This window comes from Vombatus ursinus, unplaced genomic scaffold (genome assembly GCF_900497805.2).
Source record: "Vombatus ursinus unplaced genomic scaffold, bare-nosed wombat genome assembly UNPS02009994.1, whole genome shotgun sequence".
NCBI lineage: Eukaryota > Metazoa > Chordata > Mammalia > Diprotodontia > Vombatidae > Vombatus > Vombatus ursinus.
The window spans coordinates 1,554,156-1,580,778 of record NW_020949772.1 but is presented as its reverse complement, the minus strand read 5'-3'; the positions used below and the strand labels follow the sequence as shown (position 1 = coordinate 1,580,778).

At 39.0% G+C, this 26,623-nt stretch overlaps 1 protein-coding gene across 1 annotated transcript in view; it reads left to right on the top strand.

Moving 5' to 3' along the window:
• Positions 1–26,623, top strand: part of TMEM132C (transmembrane protein 132C) — a gene marked incomplete at its 5' end in the record, with an annotated part of 349,892 nt that overhangs the window by 192,148 nt on the left and 131,121 nt on the right. Inside the window, one exon of the mRNA XM_027853547.1 lies at positions 11,366–11,549. Within this exon, the coding sequence (XP_027709348.1) occupies positions 11,366–11,549 (184 nt within the window). The remainder of the gene's footprint in view (positions 1–11,365; positions 11,550–26,623) is intronic.

Sequence of the window (26,623 nt, the reverse complement as noted above, 5' to 3'; positions counted from 1 at the left end):
TTTTTTTATTTTTCCTTCTTGCTACATTCTTGCCCTGATATCTGATTCTCTCTCAGTGTCTTGTTTGATGGCTCACCAGGGAGATATTTGTTTATGGCATGTGCCTGCATTCAGGGCCAGGATTACCTCACTGTTAAAACAGGAGGAATCATTTAAAAGTTGAAAGCTTTGATGTTGCCCCCTGGCAACCCTGAGTAGGGCAGGAAACCCTCCCAGTGTGGAGTTTCTCTTTGGCCCTCCTCTGCTGGGAAGCGGCCCTAGTTGTGGGATCCAGATGTGAGATCTAAAACAACATGAGCAACTGGGCCCTATCACCATAATAATGATATCTTACGTTTGTATAATGCTTAACATTTACAGAGCATTAGATTGCTTTATGTTCCAAAAATCCAATGCAGCTATCATCTCATTGATAAGGCAGTTCCTCTCCATGTGATGAAGGCCATGGCCCATGCACACCTGCTCTCTTGGAGATTCTTGTCCATGGCCTCCCTGAAGGTCATACAGAAGGTACACCCAATGTGCAGGAGGCCCTCCTTGATTTCTTCTGACATCACTCAGGTCCCATAGGAGCACTATGGCTAGCTACCTCTCATCTCTCAGACTTCCCATGTGTGACCAGGTAGTCCATCTTCCCCACCTATCATAAAATTCCTTAATCACTTTTTTACTCTTTTCCTGTGATGATGTGCTTTGTAAAGGCAGGGGGGGAAGAAAAAGAAAATTTCAGAAAGTGTTGTAAGAATTTGTCCCCCGTTTTGAGGAAACTGAAGTAGAGAGAGATGAACTAGCTTACCCCAAATCATAATAGCTAATAATACTAGTTAACATTTATATAGCATATACTATGTGCCAAGCACTGTGCACTTTACAATTATTATTTCATTTGATCTTCATAATGATCCTGGAAGGTAATGATGATGATGATGATGATGATGATGATGATGATGATGATGGTAACTAACCCTGACATAGTGATTATTCTGTGCCAGGCACTGTGCTAAATACTTCACAATTATTCTCTAATTTGATCCTCACAACCACCCTTCAGTAGCTGCTATTATTATCCCCATTTTACAGATGAGGAAATAGAAGTTAAGTGATTTACCCAGAGTCATACAACTAGTATGCCAATAAATCTGAGGCCAGATTTGAACTCAGATCTTCCTGATTCCAAGTCTAGCACTCCATCCACTGTGCCATCTAGCTACCGATCACATAGCATGTGGTAGAGTTGAAATAAATTATTCATTCAACAAGATGTATTTAGCACCATGTACCAGGCACTGTACTAGATTCTAGTAACAAAGATATACGTGAAATAAGAACCAGGGAATGGAAGGAGGGTTAACAATAGGGAATATGAACCCAGGTTTTAACCCAGCTGCTTGGAATACCAAGTCCAATTCTGCCCCCCATGCCAAGTGCTGAGATACAATTTTATTCAGGGTATTTTGTTGTTTTCATTGTTACTTTAACCAAATACTGCTTAATCTGCATGATATCAACAATCAGGTAAACAAAGATGTGACCAGTGGCTTCTGTTAACTAATGCAGAGAGGTCTTTGACAAAGAGCTCTCACTCACTGCACCCTCCAGACATTTCACAACCTAGCCTCACCAGTGCTACTCAGAGCTCCTAAACTAATCAATTATAAACATGAACTCTACATTAGACTGTTGCATATTTCATTCATCTTCTTCATTATGCTGTTAGCAGGGTTCAGTAGGCATATAATTTAATAGCAAGTTTTGGAATTGATCCAGTTTCCATCTTCTATGATATTTGGAACATGCAAAGGTTTTTTGTTGTTTTAAAATTTATTTTTTTTTATTCTGACCTTAGCAAAAACCAACTGAAATAAACATTTCCATATGCATAGTAGAATAGAATAAAAAGGATGTACGTGAAACTATGAAGCTCTATTATGTGCAACTCAATTTTCCCTTTAAGTATATATTAAATTCAACACATAATATGCAAAGTTTCAAAGGCAAAATTCTGTGTGTATCTCATCTGGAATATCTCATTCTTGTGGTTCCCTAAGTGCTGTCTTTGGAAGAGATCCAGTCTTTCTTAAAAGACTAGAAACTTCAAAAGAGTAGGGTAAATTTTCTCTACTGATCTGTCTTATGAAAAGAGACACAGGTGGGTGAATTTCCAGGGAACTGGGTTCCTGGAGAATTCTTTCATAGATTTGGGAGACTTGAACAAACCAATTTGAAAAGAGACTAAAAAAGGGTGATAAGGAAAGGGTGGGAAATGATTTGTGTTCTCTCTCTGTCTCTTTACCTCTGCCTCTGTCTCTCTTTTTTCTCTATCTCTCTGTCTCTTTCCTCTCTATTTCTCTGTATGTCTATGTCTTTCTTTACCTCTGAATCTGTTTGTCTCTGCCTTTGTCTCTCTCTGCATCTATTTCTATTTCTCTTTGTCTCTCCACCTGTCTCTCTGTATACCTCTGACTCTGCCCATTTCTGTCTCTATCTCTCTGCCATCATTCAGCGGCAGCATTATTGACTGAGTTCTGTAGGGAGATGAGAGACATAGAAGTTACCCTCTGCCTTCAAGGACTTTCCGGTTCTAATGGAGTTTCTTCATCCCCACCCCAGCACCCTCAAAGAGCCTTATAAAACAGTACCTTCCTTGGGAATTCATGGAAGCAGCTACATCTTGGCTTTCTGGTCATCATTGGTACCAGCTTCCTAACAATTAGAGATGGGATAGAATTACCTGATCTTTCCAGTGCCTGGGACAAATGCACAAGACCTATATGCATTCTTTATAATGACCCTGTGAAGTAAATTGCACAGAGAAGGAACCTGAGTTTCAGACACTTGAAGCAAAACTGGTAGTTTTATTGACTTCCAAATGAATAAGATGTGCTAGTCCATTCATCCTCCATATTGTTGAGAAAAAGATTCAGTCTTGAATGAGTTTCTGGAAGAGAGAATTAGACTAAAGTAGATTAGGCTACCTTGGGAGGCGGTGGGGTCACCCTCACTAGAGTTTGATGGTTATTTGTCAGAGATGCCTTGGGAAGGAATTCTTAGCATTTTCATTATCCTGTACCCCCTGGGCAGTCTGTTGAAGCTTATGGACCCCTTCATGGAATAATGTTTCAAATGCATAAAATAAAATATACAGAGTTACAAAGGAAACCAGAGGAGGAGGAAGAGGAGGAGGAGGAAGAGAAGTCAGTTAGGTGGCGCAGTGGATAGAGCACCAGCCCTGAAGTCAGGAGGACCTGAGTTCAAATCTGGTCTCATACCAAATACTTGACACTTACTAGCTATGTGACCCTGGGCAAGTCACTTAACCCCAATTTCCTAAAAAAAAAAAAAGAAGAAGAAGAAGGAGAAGAGGAGGAGGAGGAGGTATAATGATGACAATGTCAATGATGATGATAATGATAACATATAGGCAACATGCCATAGTGGACACATTCTGGCTATATGACTTTGGGCAGATCACTTAACTTCTCAGTTTTCTAGGCAAATCTGTAAGACTAGAAGTTGCAGAAAAGATGCTGACCTACAATGATGAAGGGAGTTTCCTCACCTGGGAGTTCTCTGTACATATGAAATCACAGGTCCAGTCCCTATCCCCTTAGAATAATAATAATAGCAATTACCATGCATTCATATAGTACTTTGAGGCTTACAAAACACCTTACAGAGATTATCTCATTTGATCCTTCTAATAACGTGTGTGGTAGGTGCTATTATTATTGTCATTTTGCAGATGAGTAAACTGAGACTGAGAAGTAAAGTGACTTGGCTGGAATCACACAGCTATTGGAAATAACTTGAGTGTCTAGAAGGGTGCCTGCCATGCAAGTTGCAGACAGGAGCCTTACTTTGATTAGGAGAATGCATGAAATGACCCCTGAGATCCCTTCCAACTCTATGCATCTGTAATTCTGTGATTCCCTATCTCCAGAGACTAGAACATGGCAGAAAGAAGCATAGTTTCCTTTCTAATTATCACCTGTACTTCTCTGCAATAGTGACCTTTCTTATCTGTCACATGAAAGCCTATAGACAAGAACGAATATTAAAGGCTCAGGTTTCATATATGTACATATTCCACCCATGAGTAACAGGTAACTTCTATTTCCAATCATTTTCAGGACTTTAGCAAACTTCCTACCCTTCCTCCTTCCTACTCTGGAGGCCTTGAACATCCACTCTATCTACCTATCCATAGCTCCACACCACACATCCCTCTAACTATGCAAAGAGAGTTCAGGAAGGTTTTGTGTGCTCCCTACAAAGTGGGATTTTATCCTTCCCTGGTTCCTATGCTAGTGGCTTTAGTGGCTTGGAACGAATGCATAAGATGTACCAGCCTATTTACTCCCCATTAAGGGATTGGTCTAATAGAAAGTGTTTGTTATCTAAATTGGCAAAGGGGTCACTTGGTTTCTTTCTCATTACTTATCATTTTGGGGATCCTGGAAAACTGCTGCTACTGCGTGATTCATTGACAGCATTGTTTGTTTTATCTCGCCAAGATCATTCACACTAATGGGAACAGGAGGCATTATCATTAACCAAAGGGTTGATTTCTGACCCAGTCTGGCTTGATTCTCATTTTTTTCTGGTAGAAGTGACAATTATAAAGCTAGGGTGCACTTCCCTATCAACAGTTCCCTTTGGAGCTCACTTGGGTGAGGGCTAGGCCAATATTTTATAGGCTGTAGATTAAGATAATGTTTGTAAAGTGCCAGGCACATAGTTGGCACTTAATAAATGCTTGTTTCTTCCCTTTCCCCCTCAGGGGTGGAGGATAGAGTACTGTTTCAAGGGGCCCCAGAATGCATATTCATCCACCAAGCAACACCATTTTGAAATTTATTTAGGGCCAAAAAATATGGCACTCAATTCAGTAGAGTAAGTAAACCAATATACTTTTTTTCTTTCTTTTTTTCTTTTTTTTTCTTTTTTGGAGACTGGGTCTTCGTATCTCACCCAAGCTGGAAGTGCAGCAGCTTGGTCAACTGATTCATGGGTTAGTTCTGCCAATGCACTGAAGCTTTGACATGTTCCAGCTCCGTTTCCAACCTGAGGTGCTTCCCTTCCTTAGCTCTATCCCTCCCACTTCCAGAGGGTTCGCTGGATGGATATCAGACTTAAAGAAAAACACCCATTTGGCTTTGATCAGACTGCAACTCAGAACTCCTGAGCTCAAGCAATGCACCAACCTCAGCGTCTCCAGCAGCAAGGATTACAGTAGCACTCTACTCTACCCAGAACCAATATTCCTTTTGTAGGGATAAGGGCTAGACTTGTGAATTTTTGAGTGAGAAAAATCCCTCTACAGGTGCCGATAAAACTGTTCTCTGAACAAGTATTATCTCGACCTAGTGAGCTGTCTAGAGAAGTTATCAAACATATTCACCCAGGCAAAACTACCCAGCACGTTGTGATTAGCAGCAGACATATTCCGTGAAGGCTCCTGAACAGAAACTTATTAAAATAACCATGTGTGTGGTGTGTGTGTGTGTGTGTGTTTGTGTGTAGAAAGTTGTAGAATTTCTTTGTCTTCATTTATAAATCTAAGTTGCCCCTTCTGTCCTTCCATGTTTGCAGTTGGTAAGGGATGGAAAGAGGGTCTGAATGCCAATAACATGAACTGTGTAATAGTTCATAAAGAAAAACATAATTAGGAAATATTTAACAAAATAAATAAAAAATATAATACAACCTACATAATGCTAATTTGTTGTTTTCTAAGTCAACATGTGGCCTGGTTGTTATTTGAGTTTGATACCAATGGTCTAGAGCCCTGAGTGGTAAGTATGCCCAGGATCACACAGATGAAGGATTTAATTCTGAAATTAAAATTAAGGGAGTGAGGACAACTTTAATTCTGAAATTAAAATTAAGGGAGTGAGGACAACTTTCCTCATTTAAAATAAGCTCCTTGAGACAGGGTTATTCTGTTTTTGTCTTTATCTTTCTGGCTCTTAAAGTTCAACAAAAATTCAACAAAAATAGATTAAGTGCCTACTATGTGCCAGGCACGGTGCTAAGAACTTAGGGTCGTACAAAAAGCAAAAACAATATAATTTCTACACTTAAAGAGCTGGCATTATATTGGTCGGGACAGGGAGATACAATATGTGAACAAAGAAATAATTCAAGACAATTTAAAGGAGAGAGCATAAATACCTTGGGGGTTCATGGAGTTAGTGGCATTTGAGATGAACCTTAAAAGAAGCTAGAACAGGCAAAAGGAAGGGAGGAGGGCATTCCAACCATGACAGACAGTCTTGGGAGGGCATAGAGATGGGAAAAGTCCTATTCACTTTGGGGAATAGCTAGTCAGCTGACAAAATGATGGTAATATTACCATAAAATAAGTGGATAGAGTGCCAGACTGGGAATTGGGAAGACTCATCTTCCTGAGTTCAAATCTGGCCCCAGACATTTACTAGCTGTGTGACCTGGGTAAATCACTTAACCCTGTTGGCCTCAGTTTTCTCATCTGTCAAATGAGTTAGAGAAGGAAATAGCAAAGCACTCCGGTATCTCTGTCAAGAAAATTCCAAATGGGGTCATGGAGAGTCAGACACAACTGAAAAAACAACTGACCAAAATGGGAAAAACAACAGCACCCATTTCAAAGGGTGGTTGGGGGGAGCAAATGAGAGGCCTTAAAACACTATATAAATGTTGGCTTTTAGAAGGGATTTATGACCAGGTAATTTAAATTGACAGTTTGAATTAGGTGGCTTCTAAAGTCTTTCCAATTCTTAAGATTGTGAATTCCTGCTGTCTCACATACAACCCACCTCTGGAAAATTTTCACAGCATCTTGTAAATACTATTCATAGCTTCAAAAGGGCTAGCCTTATAGAACTAAGAGGTTGTAGTAAACTGTGTATCCAGCAGTCAAAACCTCATCATGACGATTTGGGAAAATATATTTGCTCTTGAGTGAGAGACAACCTTTTCTTTTTAAAAAAAAAAAGCCAATTTTGGAAATTTATTTTATGAGTTACTGTGATAAATCCAAATTATTGATTTAGCAAGTGGTAGTTCTTGGGCTCGCTGCATAGTCACTGAAATAGGGCTATTATTCAGGGCTATAAATGTGATGTGCTGAAATTTGTGGGAAGGGCCATGGGTAGACAGGACTTCCACAAAGATTTCCATTTGCTTCTGGATCTTTGGGAATCTCTGCCCAGAAGATGTCTCGACCTCTTATAGCCTCCTTCCTGATTAACAGCACATGATATGTAGCAGAGTTTCTAACATCCCTTGATATCATACTGTAACCATCTAGACTCAGAATTTATGTTTGTACGGGACTAGTTTCAGCTCAAAGGAGGGAGCTCCAGTGTCCCATACATCAACCAGCAGATGCTTCCTCCAGCAATGGCTTCCTGGCTCCTGTTACCTCCAGGATTAAGTAGAAAAATCTTGTTTGGCTTCAAAAGCCTTTCACGACTTGGCCTTTTCTTCCCTTTGCAGTCTTCTTATGCTTCACTCCCCTACACACATTCTTTGATTAAGCTACCCTGGGGGCAGTTACAGTGGATAGAACACCAGGCCTGGAGTCAAGAAGATCTGAGTTCAACTCTGATCCCAGACACTTACTTGCTTTGTGACCCTGGGCAAGTCACTTCACCCAGTTGGCCTCAGTTTTCTCATCTGTAAAATGAGCTGGAGAAGGAAACGGCAAACCCCCAAGAAAACCCCAAATGGGGTCATGAAGAGTTGGCTAAACAATAACAAAAACAAGCCCATTTGCTGTTCTTTATAAATGATGATGATGATGATGACAAGCACCTACTTCCCAGGGTTGTTCAGAAAATCAAATTATGTATCTTTCCTAGCACACAGTAGGTTTTCTAAAAAAATGCTTGCCTGTTTCTTCCATAATAATAATTTATGGTTTACAAAATGTTTTACAAATAACATCTCATTTGATCCTCATAACAACCTTGAGAGGTAGGCACAATTATCATCCTCATTTTACAGATGAAACAGAGACAAACAAAAGTTAAATGACTTGCCCAGGGTCACAGAGCTGATAAGTATCTGAAGCTAGATTTGAACTCAGGACTTCTTGGTTCCAATTCAAATGCTCTATCCACTAAGCCACCTAACTGCCTCCATCTCTAGACTCCATGCCTTTGTCCTGGCTATCCTCTATGCTGGGAGTGTTCTCTCTTTTCATTTCCATGTCATCACTTCTCAATATTTAGCCCAAATTCCACCTGCTGCAGACCTTTCACAGTGCCCCCCAGCTGCTACATCCTTCCATTCTGAGTATATAGTGCTGGACTTGGAGGCTGAAGACCTGGGCTCAAATCCTATTTTTGATACTTAAGAGCTGTGTGATAAAGGAGAAAGTCACTTCACTATTTCATGACTCAAGTTTCCTCAACTCTAAAATGTGGGAGTGGTACCCAAAGGCTTTTAGATGCTTTTTAATGGTGGATCTGGGCAGCTAGATGGTGCAGTGAATAGAGCACTGGGCTTGCAATTAGGAAGACATCTTCATGAGTTCAAATCCAACCTCGGATACTTCCTAGCTTTATGACCCTGGGCAAGTCACTTAATCCTGTTTGCCTCAGTTTCTGTCAAATGATCTGGAGAAGAAAAAGGCAAACCACTCCAGTATCTCCACCAATAAAAGCCCACATGGGGTCACAAAGAGTCAGACACAACTAAAATGACTGAACAATGGTAGATCTATGATCCTATCATCCTTAGATCTTGTTTTTCCCCAACAAGAATGTAATACCCAAAAAGAAAGAGACCAGTCTTCTACCTTTCTTGTATTTTATGATCTTTAGGACTATTCTAGGCACATCTCTTTGAACTCAAAAGTTCTAGGTTTTATGGATATTCTTTCCACCAATGCAGATTCACAGTCCTTAATAGATTGTTTTATAATAGCTTTGGCCAAAATGATTAAGAAATAAAATAAAATTCACCACCAGGTGATCAACCTTCTGAGCCTCTATGCACCTAGCAAGGTTGGCCTTCTGTTGAGAGTCCATCACAAAGTTTAGATTCAGTCTTTCCAGCTTGGCAGCTATTACTCAAACTTGTCCTGCCTTGGCATGTCACTAAAGAACTCACAGTCCCAACATCGACCCCCAAGTAGAGTATAGAATTTGTGCCTCTCTCCTTTCTTTTCAGAGGTGGGGGATTATGGGTATGGAGTGTTGCATAAACTCTGGGGCTTGGTGTATATATGTGGGTTGGTTCTGCCAAACAATTTCTTTTTTCTCTTTTTTTTATTCTTTGTTATAAGAGGTGACTGCCAGAGATATTTTGGAACCAAATCAACCCGGCTCTCAAGGACCAATTAAATTGGCAAATGTTATACATCAGAGTTTAATTTTTTATTTTCTTGATTGTCTCGACTTAGGAAAATGATGGAGAAAATGTTAATAATTCAGATTAAATTGAAAAGTGTGTTCTTTGGACTTTTTTTTAAGGACAGCCATTTATTAAACATTTACCACTGGTCATGACTCCCTGGATTGAGGAGGTGAAAGGGCATATTCAGACACTTAAAGTGATATAAAAACAAAAATTATCAATAAAAAATTAAGATTAAAAAGACCTATAATTGCTTCTATGTCATGCATTTAAAGGCATCAGAGGGAAACTCCATACCTAGCATTCAGCAAATGTGTGTTGATGTGATTGCCTTAATCATGCTGGAAATCATTTTAGTGATACTTTATCTTTCTATTACCTTCCTTTCCCAGTATCTCTCTCCTCCAGAGAGCATCCCTTATAACAAAGAATAAAAGAGAAAGAGGAGAAAAAAAAACAATTCAGCAAAACTAACCAATACATCAACCTGGTTTGACATTCCATACCTCCTCCACACCCATATTCTCCTACCTTTGGAAAGAAGCAAGGCAATAAGGGATCAGGAGAGAGACTAATAATGGTTATTGAGATCTGGAAATCATCTGTATGGAGATGATAACTGAACATGTGGGAGCTGATGGGATCACCTAAAAAGAGTGTGTAGAGAGAAAGGAGTGTTTAGAACAAAGCCTTTGGGGGACATTGACATTTAGTGAACATGATATGGATAGAAATCCAGTCAAAGAAAGTGAGGAGGGTCCAGGTAGAAGGAAAAAATTGAAATAATAATAATGATGATGATGATAATAATAATACATTCTAAGATTTAGAATTTTAGTAAACAAGCAAGAGCAGAGTAGTGAAACCCGGGTGGAGGGGGAGAAAGAGAAAGAGAGAGAGAGAGAGAGAGAGAGAGAGAGAGAGAGAGAGAGAGAGAGAGAGAGAGAGGGAGAGAGAGAGTGTGTGTGTGATTAATTTCAAATGCTACTGAGAGATCCTGAGGAATCAGGATTAAAAGGAGGAAGTCTGAGGAAAGGGCATTAAAATGAACAATTAAGAAATCATTGGTAACACATTTTATTTAGCCTTTCCCCAATCAATGAGATCTACTTTTTTCCTAAGTTCTTTGCTATCTCAGAAAGGTGGGCTTGCAAAAATATTTTAGTGTATATGAGACCTGTCTTTGTATCATTTACCTCTTACCTAACCCTGGGAAAATCACCTAACCTCTCCCCCTCAGTTTCCTCATCTGCAAAATGGAGATAGCAATAGTACTTAACTCCCAGGGTTATTGTGAGGATTAAATGAGATAATACTTGTGAAATGCTTGGCAAACCTTATAATGCTATATAAATGCTAGCTTTTAGTATTGTTATCACCAGTCAGTTAATACTTGCTAATTATTATTGCTGTTGTTGTTATAATAACTAGGAAAATCATAATTATTATTAACCAGGTAATACTCATTAGTTATTATTGTTATCATTAACCAATTAATAATAGCCTGCTTAGATTCTAATGGCATTTTCTTTTCTTTTCCTTTTTTAAGTGCATTCTAAATTTAGTAACCTTTCATAAAATAAAGGCTTTACTACACAAAATGGTCATTTATAAAACCTCATTACTTACAGTGCCTTTTAAAAATGTGTATATGAACTTGAACAAATAAAAGAGGTGGTCCTGTTTACTTCTTTATTCGATTTATATTTTTCTTTAATTTCTATTTTAATTTTGTCATTTTGCTTCCATTTTCCAAATAAGAGAAAAAGAGAAAAAAAAACTCTAAGGTTAGATCCCCTCCAGCTTGATCCCCACAGTGACTTTCTGAATCTGTAAGGTTGCATGAGAAAGATCATCAGGTTAAAAATACGAGCCTGCTATGGTGAGTGGACTGGGTTGGGGCTATTCTTGTGTTCTTGTGTGAATAAGACCTATTTCCTTTGCACATGGAGAGGGAAGGAGGACCCATTGCTTTGTAGACAATCAATCAGATTCAGTTCTTTTTCCACTTTAATTTCAGGAGCAGTAGTTTATTCAGTGAGGTTGTACAGATGAATTTTGAAATCGCCAGTTTCAGCAGCCTCTCGGGGACCCAGCCCATCACCTGGCAAGTAGAGTATCCCCGCAAGGGGACCACAGACATCGCTGTCTCTGAAATTTTCATCAGCCAGAAGGACCTCGTGGGAATCGTTCCTCTGGCCATGGTAAGACCTTTATTCAAATAGATTTCATTATTGTCCACTCTCCCCTTATTCGACCACTCCCTTCTTCCTATCCCTCTGCCTCAGTGTGATTTGTGTTTCTTTTGGATACTTCTTGTCCAAATGATCACCTAGCTTGTTCCACTCCAGAAAGTGCTGCTTTTATCAGTGGGTGACATAGTTGTTTGACCTCCCATGTGAACTTCCTCGAGTAGTCTTGTATAGCTGTCTGGGATCTGTTAGCTCATCCATATAGCAATGGATCCAAGTCAAGGATTGTATCACCATATGAATCATTTGATTTTGCACTGGCTGTTACCCTCACATCGTATTCTGTTGTATACCTCTCATGCGCTTACCATGTAATATTATATTTTATAGGAGATATATGTAAATGGAGGTTCAAAACTCTAAATATTAACCTAAATTAGTATTGTTATTATTAATTATCTTTTGGTATCTTCGCTGCCTGCTAAACTGTAAATTCCTTATGGTCAGAGATCACGTCGTAGTTAAACTTTATATCTCCCCCCGGTACTAGCACAGTGCTTTCTTTTTTTCCCTTTTTTCATTTAGTATTTTATTTTTCCCCAATTACATGTAAAAAACAATTTTCAACATCAGTTTTTAAAATTGAGTTCCAAATTCTCTCCCTCCCTCCCTCCCCACCCTCCTCATTGAGAAGGCAAGCAATTTGATATAGGTTATACATGTGTAGTCATGCAAAACATATTTCCATAATAGTCATGTTGTAAAAGAAAATGCAGACCAATATCAAAAACCCAATAAAAAATAAAGAAAGTAAAAAAGAAAGTATGCTTCAATCTTATTCATACACCATCAGTTCTTTCTCTGGGGATGGATAGAATTTTTCATCATAAGTCCTTCAGAGCTGTCATGGATCATTGCATTGCTGAGAAGAACTAAATAATTCATAGTTAGTTGATCATCTCATGATATTCACAGGATACTTTCTTAGACCATAGGTATTTAATATATGCTTGTTGTATTGTATTATATCATGACCAACTTCCACACCAACCACTGTGAAAGGTCATCCTAATGGTCATGGTGGGATTGGGTAAGAGTATGGATGGCCCAATGCAACTCCATTCCCACTCCTGCAAAAACCCCTCAATTCATATCTTGTCCTAATGACAAAAAGTTTGTTAGGGTGTTGTAGTTTTTTGAATGACGGAATTTTAGACTCTACAATTAGTTGATTAGACCTCAACAGCTACCAAGCCCAACCCATACTCAAAAAAAAAAAAAATCCTCACTACTGTGTTTCCACCTAGCTGCTACATGAAGATGGCTAACCTCCCAAGGTAGCCCATTTCTCTTAGGGTTAGCGTCAATCATTAGTAAATTTGTTTATTTGTTTTTCCCACACATTAAGCCTTAATTTACTTCTTTGCAGTTTCCGTATACTGGTTCTTGTTTAGATTGTAAGCTCCTTGAAGACAAGATATGTCTTTTCCTCTTTTTATATCCCCTTAGCTTAGCACAATGTTTGGTACATAGTAGGTGTCTAATAAATGTTGATTAATTGATTGATTGTTCTGCCTTCTGGTGCCAAAGAAAGCAAGTATAATCTCTCTTTAACAAGACAGCCACAAAAATATGCTAAAGAAAATAGTAAGGGTGGGGGCAGGTAGGTGGCGCAGTAGATAGAGCACCAGCCCTGAAGTCAAGAGGACCTGAGTTCAAATCTAGCCTCAGACCAAACACTTGACACTTACTAGTTATGTGACCCTAGGCAAGTCACTTAACCCCAATTGCCTTAAAAAAAGAAAGAAAAGAAAAGCAAATAGTAAGGGTCCCTCCGAGTCTTAACAGTAAAAGCCCCTCTGAGTCTTCCTTTAACTGACATATGCCAAGGATTCCAGGCCTTTGACAATCCTGGTTGCCCTCAATTCCCTTCCTTAACCCAAAAGCCCAGAGCTATCCAGAACAAAGGACTTGGGATCTGCTCTGACCAGGACAGAGTTGTTATTGTTCAGTCATTTCAGTTGTGTCTGACTCTTTGCAACCCCATTTGAGATTTTCTTGGCAAAGATATTGGAATGGATTGCCATTTCCTTCTCCAGTTCATTTTACAACTGAGGAAAGTGAGGCAAAGAGGGTTAAGTGACTTGTCCAGGGTCACACAGCTAGTAAGTATCTGAGGCTGGATTGGAAATCAGGAGGATGAGTGCTCCTGACTCCAGGTCCAGCGCTCTGTGCACTATGATGCCACCTAACTTCCCAAGTACAGAGGAGTTATTGCCTCCTTATTCCTGGAAATTGAGCCTCTCTCAATGAAGCCCAAGATCCCGGTCACTTTTGTAGATACTGTAATATAACACTGTTGATTCATATTGAATCATATTAAGTTTGTAGCCCCTGAAAATCCCAAGGTATTTTTCCATCAAAATGCTATAGAGGGGAAAATCCCCTCATTGGAAGTCTTCAAGCAAAGACTGGATAACCATTTGTCCAGGATATTGTCTAATGCTGTGGTGTCAAATTCAAATAGAAATGGATTTCTATAGGGCATATATTAACTTAGAAAACCATACATTGACATTATCTATGATGAATTGTATTTTTGTTTATTTTGTTAAACATATCCCAATTACATTTTAATCTTATTTGAAAAGTACTCTAGAGTTTTATATGGCTGCAGTTTGATGCCTTTGATCAAATAAATTCTTGTTCAAGTATAGGTTGAATTATATGATCTTCAAGGCCTCTTTCAATCCTAAGATTCTGTGAAAATTATTAATAATAATAATAATGTTATTGTTCAGTCATTCTTCAGTTGTGTCTGACAATTCATGACCCCACTTGAGGTTTTTCTTGGCAAAGATACTGGAGTAGTTTGCCATTTCCTTCTCCAGCTCATTTTATAGGTGAGGAAACTGAGGCCAATAGAGTTAAGTGACTTGCCCAGGGTCACACAGCTAGGAAGGGTCTGAGGTTGGATTTCAACTCAGGTTTTCCTGGCTCCAGGCCTAACGCTCTATACACTGCACCATCTAGCCGCCAATAATGATAATAATAATAATAATAATAATAATAATATGAGCGTTTATATAATACTTTACAAATTTACTTCATTTTATCTTCACAAAAACCTTGGGAGGTAACTGCTATTATTATCCTCATTTTAAAGATGAGGAAGCAGAGGCAAGAAGAGGCTAAATGTCTTTGCCCAGGATCATGTAGCTATTAAGTGTCTGAAGCAGGATTTGAACTCAGGTCTTCCTGACTAAAATCCAGCACTCTCTCCACCATGTTACCTAACTGCCTTCATAGTCAACTCTTGCTCTTTTAGCCAAGTTTTTCTGTGTTTCTGTTTTCCTCCCCCTCTATAACCCTTGGCAGCAGCCATAATGCACTATGTCACTAGAATCCACTTGGACATGGACATACAGAACTGACTGTACTCGTTGAATAATAATAGACACAAAAGAATTTTCTTTTTTTTAATTTTTTTTTGCTGCTTAATGGCACAAATCCAGCCAAGTTGTTTTCTGAATTTAAACAATACTCTCTAACTAAGCTGATAACTTGGCAACTCATTATACATAAAATAGCATAGGAGTGAATAAGCAAGTTTGACCTGGCATCCAGTAGAAATGTCACATCCTTGTCTCAGCCACATTCTGAAGAACTCTTCCATGTGAAACCTTTCCTTTGGACAGAACATTGCTCACAGCAATGTAAAACTGATTGAGTCTCTGGAGGTACATGTATATAGAGAGCCAGATACACAGAGTCGATATCCATTATGGGCAGCTAAGTGGCTCAGTGGGTAGAGCATCAGACCTGGAGTCAGTGAGTGCCAATCTAGACTCAGTCATTTACTAGCTGTGTGACCCTGGGCAAGTCACTTCACCCTGTTTGTCTGAGTTTCCTCATCTGTAAAATGAGCTGGAGAAGGAAATGGCAAACCACTCCAGTATCCGCCAAAAAAAAAAAAACAAAAAAAAACAAAAACCACAAAACCCAAATGAGGTCATGAAGAGTCAGACATGACTGAAAAATGACTCAACAACAAAAATCCATTATCACAGATTTAGACCTGGGAAGGATCATAGACTATCTATTCCACCCATCTCATTTGTAAAATGAGAAAATTAAGGCACAGAAGTAAAGTGATTGTCCAGGATCATCCAACTAGCAAGAGTCTGAGGTAGATTTGAACCCAATATTTCTGGACTCCAAGTACAATATTCTATCCACACACAGTATGCTATTTCTTTACTTTGCCCCACTCACTCGCTACTCTGTGTCGTTTTCCCTCATGAGTTATCTTCCCCACTTAGAACATAAGCTTCATGAGGTCAGAGTTATTCTATTTTTGTCATTGCCTGTCTCGTTTCTGGGCCGCTAGGTGATGCCGTAGTACACAGAGTGCTGAGCCTAGAGTCAGGAAGACCCGAATTCAAATTTGACCTCAAACACTTTGCAGCTGTGTGACCCCTGGGCAAGTCACTTAATGCTGTTGGCCTCAGTTGCCTCATCTGTAAAATGAGCTGTAGAAGGAAATGGCAAACCGCTTCAGTATTTCTGCCAAGAAAACCCCAAATGGGGTCACGAAGAGTCAGATGTGACTGAAACAACTGGACATCTAGTTACTATTAGTTCAATAAAAAAATAACAATAATTAACAAACATGTTATTAAATATCTGCTACATTCCAGGTACTGTGTTAGGCGCTGGAGAAATATAAAGGCAAAATATAAAAGTCAAAGAGCAGACATTCTACTGAGCTGCGGCAACGTATAAGCAGAGAAATAAAATAAGATAATTTAAACAGAGAGTGAGCTTTACGACCTGGAGGACCAGGGAAGGCTTCACACTTAGTGGCACCTGGGCTGAACCTTGAAGAGTCCAAGGTGTTCTAGGAATGGCAGACAGCCTTTGGGACGGCACAGAGATAGGAGATGCTATGTCAAGTTTGGTAAATAGCTATTGACCATAATAATGATAGCAGAATAGAGACTATGTCCAAAGAAACAATGTGAAATATATTTCAAGAGATAAATTGAAACTTGTTTATAAAGAGCTTTAAATGCCAAGCTGAGAAATTCCTATTTTATCCCAAAGGCAAAAGGGAAGCCACTGAAAGTTTTGAGCAAAAGAGTAACTTGATACCTGAGAATTACAATGTAATATACAATTCGTTCAGAGTACATAAGTATTAATGTACCTTAGGATGCTTAACTTAACAATTATCCACGTAAATAAACATAGTGTGGTATGATGACATTTGAAATCATCACCATGAGGCTATAGAATTTATCTGAGTTTAGGGGCTAGTACATATTTGAATGAGAGTATGTCTTACATTTAGGGATTTTTCAACACAAACCCAAAAGTTCAAATCATCCCGTGAAAACCAGGTTTTGGAACATGGCATCCTAGATTTAGAACAAGAAAGAACTTCAAGGCAGTCTATTCCGAGCTCTTCATTTTACAGATGAAAGAATTGAGGCTGTGAGAGGTTAAATTAATTGCCCAAGATCACACAAATAGTAAGTGACAGACCCAGAATTTGAACTCAGGACTTTCAGAAAAAAAAAAGCCTGAAAGCTGCTCATCTTCCTTGCCCTGCCCTTGCCCGTCAGTTGTCTCCTATTCTGTGCTTCTGATATACAATAGACAACATCACCCCTCAGACCGATAATAAAGAATCAAGCCAAGCTAAGTCAAGCAGTGCACACCTTCTCAGAATTAAAGAAGGCTAATTCAGTGTTTTGACCTAAAAGGTCTCCCGCTCAGCAGCATGCTGCATTGAAGAGTAAAAGGAATTCAAACTGCATTGTTGAAACTCACATGTATATAGCGATTGTTCACACATAGCTTAATCTTTCACTCTGGTAAGATAACTTGTAAATAAAATTTAACTTGACTGTATTTTAGAATATTTACAAAGGCGTCTTCTAGCTCAGAGCAATTTAAATACAATATTCTAGGTCATACAGAGCTTCTTATATTGTTTCAAATTGGGGAGAGTCCAATGTTTTGATTCTACATTGGGGTGATGCTCAGAGAGCAGATGCAAATAGAAAAATATATTAGAGAAAAAGAACAGTGGGATAAGAAGTAGTTAGGTCACCCTCAATGATGGGTGTTCCCCAAAGCTCCATCTTTGGCTATCTTATATTCTCTCCATATATACTCTCTTGCTTAAGGGATTATGTCAAGGGGTTTGAAGAAGACAAAGGAGGAAGAGGATGGTCACAGAAAATGCCCCTTATTTTCTCAGTAATTTCTAAGGCAAGACCCTTAGATGAAAAAGTGAGGAGTAAAGATGGTGTGGGATGCTTAAAGAGAGAAGGAAAGGTTGGAAACAGCTTCTGATGGGAAGTGGGATAAAGATTTGATTAGAGAGGATTAAAAGGGCTCCTCGAGGTGAGGGGGAAAGAATAAAAAGATTACTTACTGTGGTAAGGGCCCAAATGAGATTAGATAACAAATTTGTAGTGGTCCCAGTTGGCTCAGTTACATAATTTCCTCCAGCTCTGTTCAACAAGATAGTTAATAGAAGTGGAGGAGGCAGATGGTGGGAGTAATTGAGTACCTAGTACAATGCATGATATATAGTAGGTGTTTAATAAATACTCGTTGCTTGATTGAGACATGCCACTGTCTTGTTATATGATCTTATGGAATCCAAATGTTAACATTGGAAGTGATGTCAAGGATCACAGAAGCAGAATCATAGAACCCCAAGTTTGGAACAGACCTCAGAGTCCAATGGGTCCAACTAAACAAAAATGCCCTTGACAACGGGGTCATCTAGTGTTAGCCCCAACACCACCAGTGAAGGGGAGCCCATTGTCTCCCAAGGCAGCCCATCCCACCTTGGCATAGGACCCATCGTTAATTGGCATAGAACTTATTGCTAATGGTTTTGTTTGTTTTGTTTACATCAAGCCTATGTTTTCCTCTTTGTAATTTCCATCCAGAGAAGACTCATAGAGTCATAGAATTTCCCTCAACTCATACACTAAAGGCATCCCCTCTATAACATAATTGAAAACAGCCATCCCATCTCCCTTTGAAGATCTTTGAGGAGGAAGAGCTGATCATCTCCCAAGGCAGGGCATTCCATTTGGGGGCAGTTCTCAGTAATACAAACAACAACAACAACAACAACAATTATTATCCCCACTTTACAGTAAGGAACTGAGGCAGATACAAGTTAAGTGACTTGTCTGAGGTAGGATTTGAACTTGGGTTTTCCTGACTCTTGGGGAGCTAGGTGGTGGCACAGTGGAAAAAGCGCCAGTTCTCATCTTTGTAAGTTCAAATCCAGGCTCAGACACTTGCTAACTTACTGGTGATCCTGGGAAAGTTACTTAATTTATGTCTGCCTCAGTTTCCTTACTGTAAAGTGGGGATAATAATCATCATTGTTGTTCATCCTTTGTTCTTGAAGAGGACCAATGACATCAGGAGGGTGATGCTTTGGCTTACAAGTGAATTGGATTTAAGTGAGGCAGAGCTGAGCAAAATCATCAGCCTCACTCTCCCCCAGAGTCATCAGGCTCCAGTGGCAAGACAAAAGTCAAGATGTTTGTCTTAGTATGTTTGTACCCATCTATAAAATGAGCTGGAGAAGGAAATGGCAAACCACTCTAATTTCTTTGCCAAGAAAACTCCAAGGACAGTATTGACATAGTATGGTCCATAGGATCAAGAGGAATCAAACACTACTACTGAATGGTTAAACAACTTTCTGACTCTTAGCTCAATGCTCTATCCACTCTACCACCTAGCTTCCTCAAATGGACAACTATGAGAAGGGGAGATGACAAAGGAGTTCATTTCAGGCACGGACTACAGTCATACAGTGGAGGATAAAGTATCCTGAAGGAACAGCAAAATGGCCAATTTGGCTGGAGTAGACCTTATAATGAAGGAATGGGTGTAATGTTGTTTTGTCCTTTTTTCTTGAAGACCAGTGATATCACAGGGTGATGTCTTGATTTGCATGTGAATTGAATTTAAGTGAAGCAGAGCTATGCAAAGTCATCAGCCTCACTCTTTCCTCTAGAGTTATCAAAGTTCAATGGCTAAACAAAGGTCAAAATGACTGGTGCTGGCCCAGGATGCAGTAGGTGACCTTGGCCTTTCTAAATTAAGGTCTTTCCTAGGGAGTAATGTATAATGAGAGGGTAAGGTGTAGCCAAATTGTGAAGGGTTTTAATTGCCAAACAAAGATATTTACATTTGATCCTAGAGACAATAGGAAGCCACTAAAGTGTGTTGAGTTTTATTTTATTTTGTTGGGAGTGGAAGAGGTCAATCAGATTTGTTCTTTAAAAACTCACTTTGCCTATCAATTGGGCAATGGTTGAACAAGTTGTGGTATATGAATGTAATGGAATACTATCATGCTATAAGAAATGATAAGCAGGCAGACTTCAGAAAAACCTGGAAAGACTTGTACGATCTGATGCAAAGTGAAGTGAGCAGAACCAGGAGAATGTTGTACGCAGCAACAGCCACGTTGTGAGATGAATAATGTTGATAGACTTAGCCCTTTTCAGCAATGCAAGGATCTAAGACATCCCCAAAGGTTTCATGATGGAAAGTGCTATCCACATCCAAAGAAAGAACTATGGAGTTTGAATACAGATTGAAGCATACTATTTGCTATTTTTTTCTTCTGTTTTGTTTTATTTCCTTTTTGTGGTGGTTCCTCCTATTGGTTCTAATTCTTCCTTACAACATCACTAATGTGAAAATATATTTAATAGTAATGTATATGTATAGCCTATATCAGATTGCACACCATCTTGGGGATGAAAGGAAGGGGAGAAAATTTAAAACTCAAAAGCTTATGGAAGTGATTGTTGATAAATCAAAATAAATTAATAAAAAAAAGAAGGAAGGATTCCTATTTTAAAAAAAAAACTCACTTTGTTATCTCTGTGGAGGATGGTTTGGAAAGGGGAAAGACTTGAAGCAGAGAGACCAAATAGGAAACTATCACAATAGTCCTGACAAGACGTGATGAAGGTCTGTACTAGGATGGTGGCCATGTGAGTGAAGAGAAAGGGATGGATATGAGAAATGTTGGGGGTACAAATGACAACTTGGCATATGCAAGGTGAAAGAGAGTAACACATTGTGAGATTGCTAAGTTAGGTAACTAGAACGATGGTGGTATCCTTGACAGAAATAGGGAAAGCTCAGAAGAGGGTGGGTGTAGAGGAACTAAAATGAGTTTTACTTTAGATATGTTGAATTTGAAATGACCATGGTACTTCCAGTTCAAAGTCAAAGTATTTATTGGGGAACTGGAGATGTGGAACTGGAACTCAGAAAAGCAATAGTTGCTGGGTAAATAGACCTGAGAGTCAGCTGTGGATAGCTGATAACTTAAATCATCATGAGTGGTCACCAAGATAGAGAGAAGAGAACCCTCAGGACAGAGCTCTGCCCCACCCCTAGTTAGTAATAATCATGCCCAGTGTTCTTCAGATAGCATTTTTTTTTGTTCACTCTTTAACAGGTTCATCAGGCAGCATTGTGGATTATAGTTATCTGTATATTTTTCTTTTCTTCCTACCACACTCTGTTAAGTTCTTTAAAGGCAAGGATCATGTACTATACACTTTCACACACACGCGCACACAAACACACACACACACACACACACACACACACACATTTCACCTGATTCCCTGGCCAATGTTCAGCCTACAGTCAATATTCAATGCATGGGTCGTAAATGAATGAATGATTGAAGGAAATTGTCTAAACAAAACTAATATGATTTGATAACATTGAACATTTCGTACTCACTTGTTTGATGGGGACTATTTGAATGAATCTGACCACATTAAGAAAAAAATTTCCCATCTCTGAGGTAGGCCAACCTCCTCTTTTTATAAATGAAGATACTGATGGTCAGGGAGATGAAGTGTTTTGACCATGTCACGCAATGAATTAGGAGCGCAGTAAGGACTAGACACACCAGATCTCCTGACTTCTGGTCCAGGGCTCTTTCCTCTATTCTGAAACCAAGATTCACCAACCAAAGTAAATTTCTTGAGACTGAAGTAATGGATTCTAAATTAGAATAAAGGAAATTGAAAAATTCTCAAACCCCAAAGTAGGAAACCCAGAAAATGAGCCTCATAGTGTTAGACTAGTCAGTGAAGTGGGTAGTTGGATTTCTCTAAGCAATCAAGTTAATTTCATTAAAAAGTAAAAAGAGAATAATCTATTGGTAGTAATGAACTCTCAGCAAAAAAAAAAATTAAAAAATTTTAAAAAGAAGCAAAATAGAGTATTCCTGGATGGAAAATTTACTTCAATTGGAAAATTCTCTCTCCCCTATTCAGAAGATCCTACCAAGCACTACTGAGGTTAGTCACATACAAAATGTCAGAAATGAATTAGACAGTTCATTGGTAGCCATCGTTCCCCATTCCTCTATCAGCTTCCTAGTCCCATGAAAGGAAATGAACAGGATGAAATATTCTAAATTATATTAAGACATAAACCTATAGCTGCAGGAACTTTCCAAATGACACTTTCCCTCTGAAATAGTTTCATTTGAAAAATATCAACGCTCAAAGCCATCGTTTCCTTTTTTTCCCTTACTCATTTACTGTACTGCTGAACCTTTATGGATGTTTAGAAAAGGGCCCACAAACTTAAACTACTTAGGAGAGACAAAAATATCCCATTTTTTCCTTATGATTAGGTGTCCATTGCAATGTCCTTCAACAACAAGCTGCCAATGGACACTGATTTGTTTTCCTTGATTTCTCTTGACATCAGAGGATATCAGACCAGCTGTCTGCTAATTAGCCTTTATTCTCTCCTTTTGTCTAGCCCATCATCATAGCATCATATATTTCAATCTGGAAGGGCTCTTGGAGGCCATAGAGTCCCACCCTCTTATTTTAGGGTTGAAGAAACTGAGATTGACAGAGGTTAAATGACTTACCCAGCATCTCACACCTACTAAGTATCTGAAGCAAGATTTGAGTTCAAGTCTTCCTGGCTCTGAGACTGATACTCTAAGTCCACAGTAAATCCACACTGCCTTCTGTTGCTACATTTATTTGATAACCATCCTTTACACTGTTTCTTCTTCACATTTCTTTATTTAATATGTTTCACCATTTGCTTTTACCCACCATGCTCCTCTCCTTTCCCTTCTGAACAGTATTCATTTTTAATATTTCAGAGACAATATCGTTCCATGACTCAGAGCTGTGTAACACCTCAAAACAACAATAACAGAAATGCATGCTTCAGAAGATCTTCCAAGGTTAACTTTCCCACTTTCACCCATGAAAAGAAATGTTGAATAGAGAAGATGCTGGGAAGGATGCTAAAGTTTGCTTGTCTCATCATTGCCCACCTCAGTCCCTTGTTTTTCTTTATTTTCCTCCTGCAGTGTCTGCTCAACTCAGAGCACTATGTGTTTGAAAGTGAATGGGTTTTCTGTTACCCAAGAGTCTCTGGCAGTACCTGGAGAGGTCCATATTGAACTGGGTTGTCAATCTACATTGTGTGATAGATGACTCAAATCCTTCTTTAGTTACCAAGGCAGAAAGCATTTGAACACTATCATGTATCATAAAGAAAGGAGAAGACAGAAGGGTTCAAGAGAATCCAGGTGGGATCTCTATTGACAGGGATTAGAAACTATCTTTATTAAAGAAGAACCACAAAAAAAAAATGTCCCATCAACTGAAGACATTCCAGTACGGGTTGTAAGATTATAGTCCATATATATGGATTATATGCTGTGGAAGGAACATAGGATTTGGATTCAGGATGATGTGGTTTCAAATCCCAAGTCTGTTCCTTAACTAAATGTATGACACCACTTCTTGGCCTCAGTTTCCCTATCTGCAAAATAAGGGGGTTTGATTGGATGGTCTCTGAGATCCCTTCAAGATCTACTTTCCTATCATCTGAATGTCTCTTGTGTCTCATGAACCTTGGGGAAAACCCTTCAGATGCACTGGGCAACATAGATACAGTTTCTTAGTACATCTCTAAAGTCCTTTAGATACTTTTAGATACTTTTCACATTCAACTTTAAATTATAACTATTTTCTGAATGTCTAATTATAATTTGGCTTCCAAGAAATCAATTTCATAAGTTCAAAACAGGGATGACATGGCTAGACAGTAGTTTGTCTGAAAAAAGACAAGTTTTAGTGGACTGCATGCTTAGTCAGAGTCAAGAGTAGTCAAGAAAGCAAATTCCATCTTGGTCTGCATTAAGAGAGGCATAGTGGGGCAGCTAGGTGGACCAGTGGATAGAGAACTGGCCCTGGAGTCAGAAAGACCTGAGTTCAAATCCAGCCTCAGACACTTGACACTTACTAGTTGTGTAACCCTGGGAAAGTCACTTAAACCCATTGCCTAACAAAAGAGAGAGACACACAGACAGACAGACAGAGACAGAGAGAGAGAGGGATAGCCCTCAGGAAGATAGAGGTCATAGTCCTGCTGTCAGTCAATATATATTTATTAAATGCCTACTATGTGACAGGTAAGCAGCTAGGTGGCACAGTAGACAGATTGTTGGACCTGAAGTCAGGAAGATCTGAGTTCAAATGTGGCCTCAAACATTAGCTGTGTGATCCTGGGCAAGTCACTTAACCCTGTTTGCCTCAGTTTCCTCATCTGGAAAATAAACTGGAGAAGGAAATGGTAAACCACCCTAGTACCTTTGCCATGAAAACACCAAATGGGGTCAGAAAGTGTCGGACAAGACTTAAACAATTCAACCACAGCAACAACATGTGCCAGGCATTGTGCTAAGCTTTGGGAATACAAAGCAAAAAGAAAAAAGAAAAAAAAAAAAAGACAGGCCCTGCCCTCAAAGACTTTACAGTCTAATTGGGGAAGACAGATCACAAAAGGGTTCCTCATCAGACCAGATCTGTAGTATCATACTCAGTTTGGGAAACTATATCTTAAGATAGACATTGATAAACAGAAGTACATCCAGAAGAAGGTAACCAGGATGGTGAAGGATTTCAAATTCCTGCTACGTGAGAGTTAGCTGAAGGAACTCGAAGATTTAAAATGAGAAGAGAAGTTTCAGATAACATAATAGCTGTTTTCAATATTTAAAGGGTTAGCATGTGAAAGAAGGAATAGATTTGTACTGCTTACTCCTAGAGAGTAGAAATAGGAGCAGAGGAAAAAAATTAAAGATGGAAAAATTTAGGATGATGTCTGGGAAAACTTCCTAACAACAGGAGATAAACCAAAGGGGAATGAGTGGCCTTGGGATACAGCAAATTCTTTAAGTAGAGTTCTAAGGCCTAAACAACCCTTTAATAAAGATGTTGTAAAGGGAGCCTTCTATGTCAAACCCTGTGCTGGGTCCTACTGAAGTTAAAAAAAGAAGTTAAACCATATTCCCTGCCCCCAAGGAAACTTACAGTCTTACTAGAGAGCCGTGTCTAACTTGATGGAATGGGCAAAAATTCACATTCAATTGACTGCTAACTGTGGGGAATAGATGGTTGGTTGTTGTCCTTAATGCTCGAAGAGGACCAAAATGGTATCACGATACTGGAGTCAAGGCACAATGTGTCCGACTGTGGCTGATCAGATCAATATAAGCTCAGAAAGGCTCTACCACAGGTTGGACACAATAGTCCATAGGAACATTTGGAGTGGAGATGGCTCTAAATTTGCACATCTCGTGTTTCTTTTGAGCTCCTGCAATTCTGCTTCGTTCATAGAACACAGCACATTCTTTGATGAGGGCATGCCATGCTGGGTGGTCCTGTGTCAGTGTCTCTCAAATCTCACAAGTGATTCCAAAGTTCTTCCAAACAGAAACCTTAAGAGTGTCCTTGTATTGCTTCTTCTGACCACTGTATGAGTGCATAACTTGTGTAAGTAGATATTGTAGGAGGTCAAGAGACGAGAAATATTAATATAGGCTTTGAGTGATCAAAGAAGACATAATCAAGTTATTAAGATTTAGGCTAATTACTAGCTGTGTGACCCTGAGCAAGTCACTTAACCCCAATTGCCTTACCAAAAAAAAAAAAAAAGATTTAGGCTAGGTTAAGAAAAGAGATTCTTATCCTGGAGTCTGTGGATAGATATCAAGAGATATGTCAACTTGGGTGGGAAAAATTTCATATTTATTTTTACTAATTTCCAATTCAAATTTAACATTTCTTCTAGTATTTAAAAACATGATTTCAAGAAGGGCTCCAGTAGGCTTCAGTAGACTACCCAAAGGGATCCATGATACAAAAAGGGTTGAGAAATTCTGTGCTAAAAGTATGAGTAGGGTTTGGCTATAGATACACTTCTAGCTGTGGGTACCAGAAAGAAAAGCATTAACAATTGCATTATAGCTAAGTAGAGAAAAAATTGTTCTTTTTAATGTTTTTCAGTCATTTTCAGTTGTGTCTAACTCTTCACGACCCTATTTGGGGTTTTCTTGGCAAAGATAGTAAAGTGGTTTGCCATTTCCTTCTCCAGCTCATTTACAGATGAGGAACTGAGACAAACAGAGATTAAGTGACTTGCCCAGGGTCACACAGTTAGTAAGTGTCTGAGGTCAGATTTGAACTCAGAAAGATGAGTCTTCCTGATGTCAGGCCCAGCATTCTGCCTTATGGCACCACCTAGTGCCTTGTTTGCTTAAGTTTAGTGGTATCATAACTAGGAATCACTGAGACTGAAGCACAGAATACAACTTTAACCTACTTGTGTGTATGGGTCCCTCGTATGAAATCCATAGCCTACTGTCAGGTCCTAGGAACTAAATCCATTTCAAAATTCAGAACCTTCATAATTTCCCTTCCAACCAAAAAAAGGAAATAAGAAGTTGTGCCATATGCATTGATCTAAGTTGGTTAGTTTCCACAGCTCAACATGGGTTTGAATTCTCAGTGTCATAATTTGGTAGCATCTTTCAAGAGATCTATGCTGTGATTTTTTATGATCATAACGAATAGAAAGAATGAACAAATGAATAAATGAATGAGGTCAAGGAAGACTTAATGAAGTAGAATTCAGGCTAGGATAGATAAGATTTGATTATTGCCAGTCATATTTCCAAT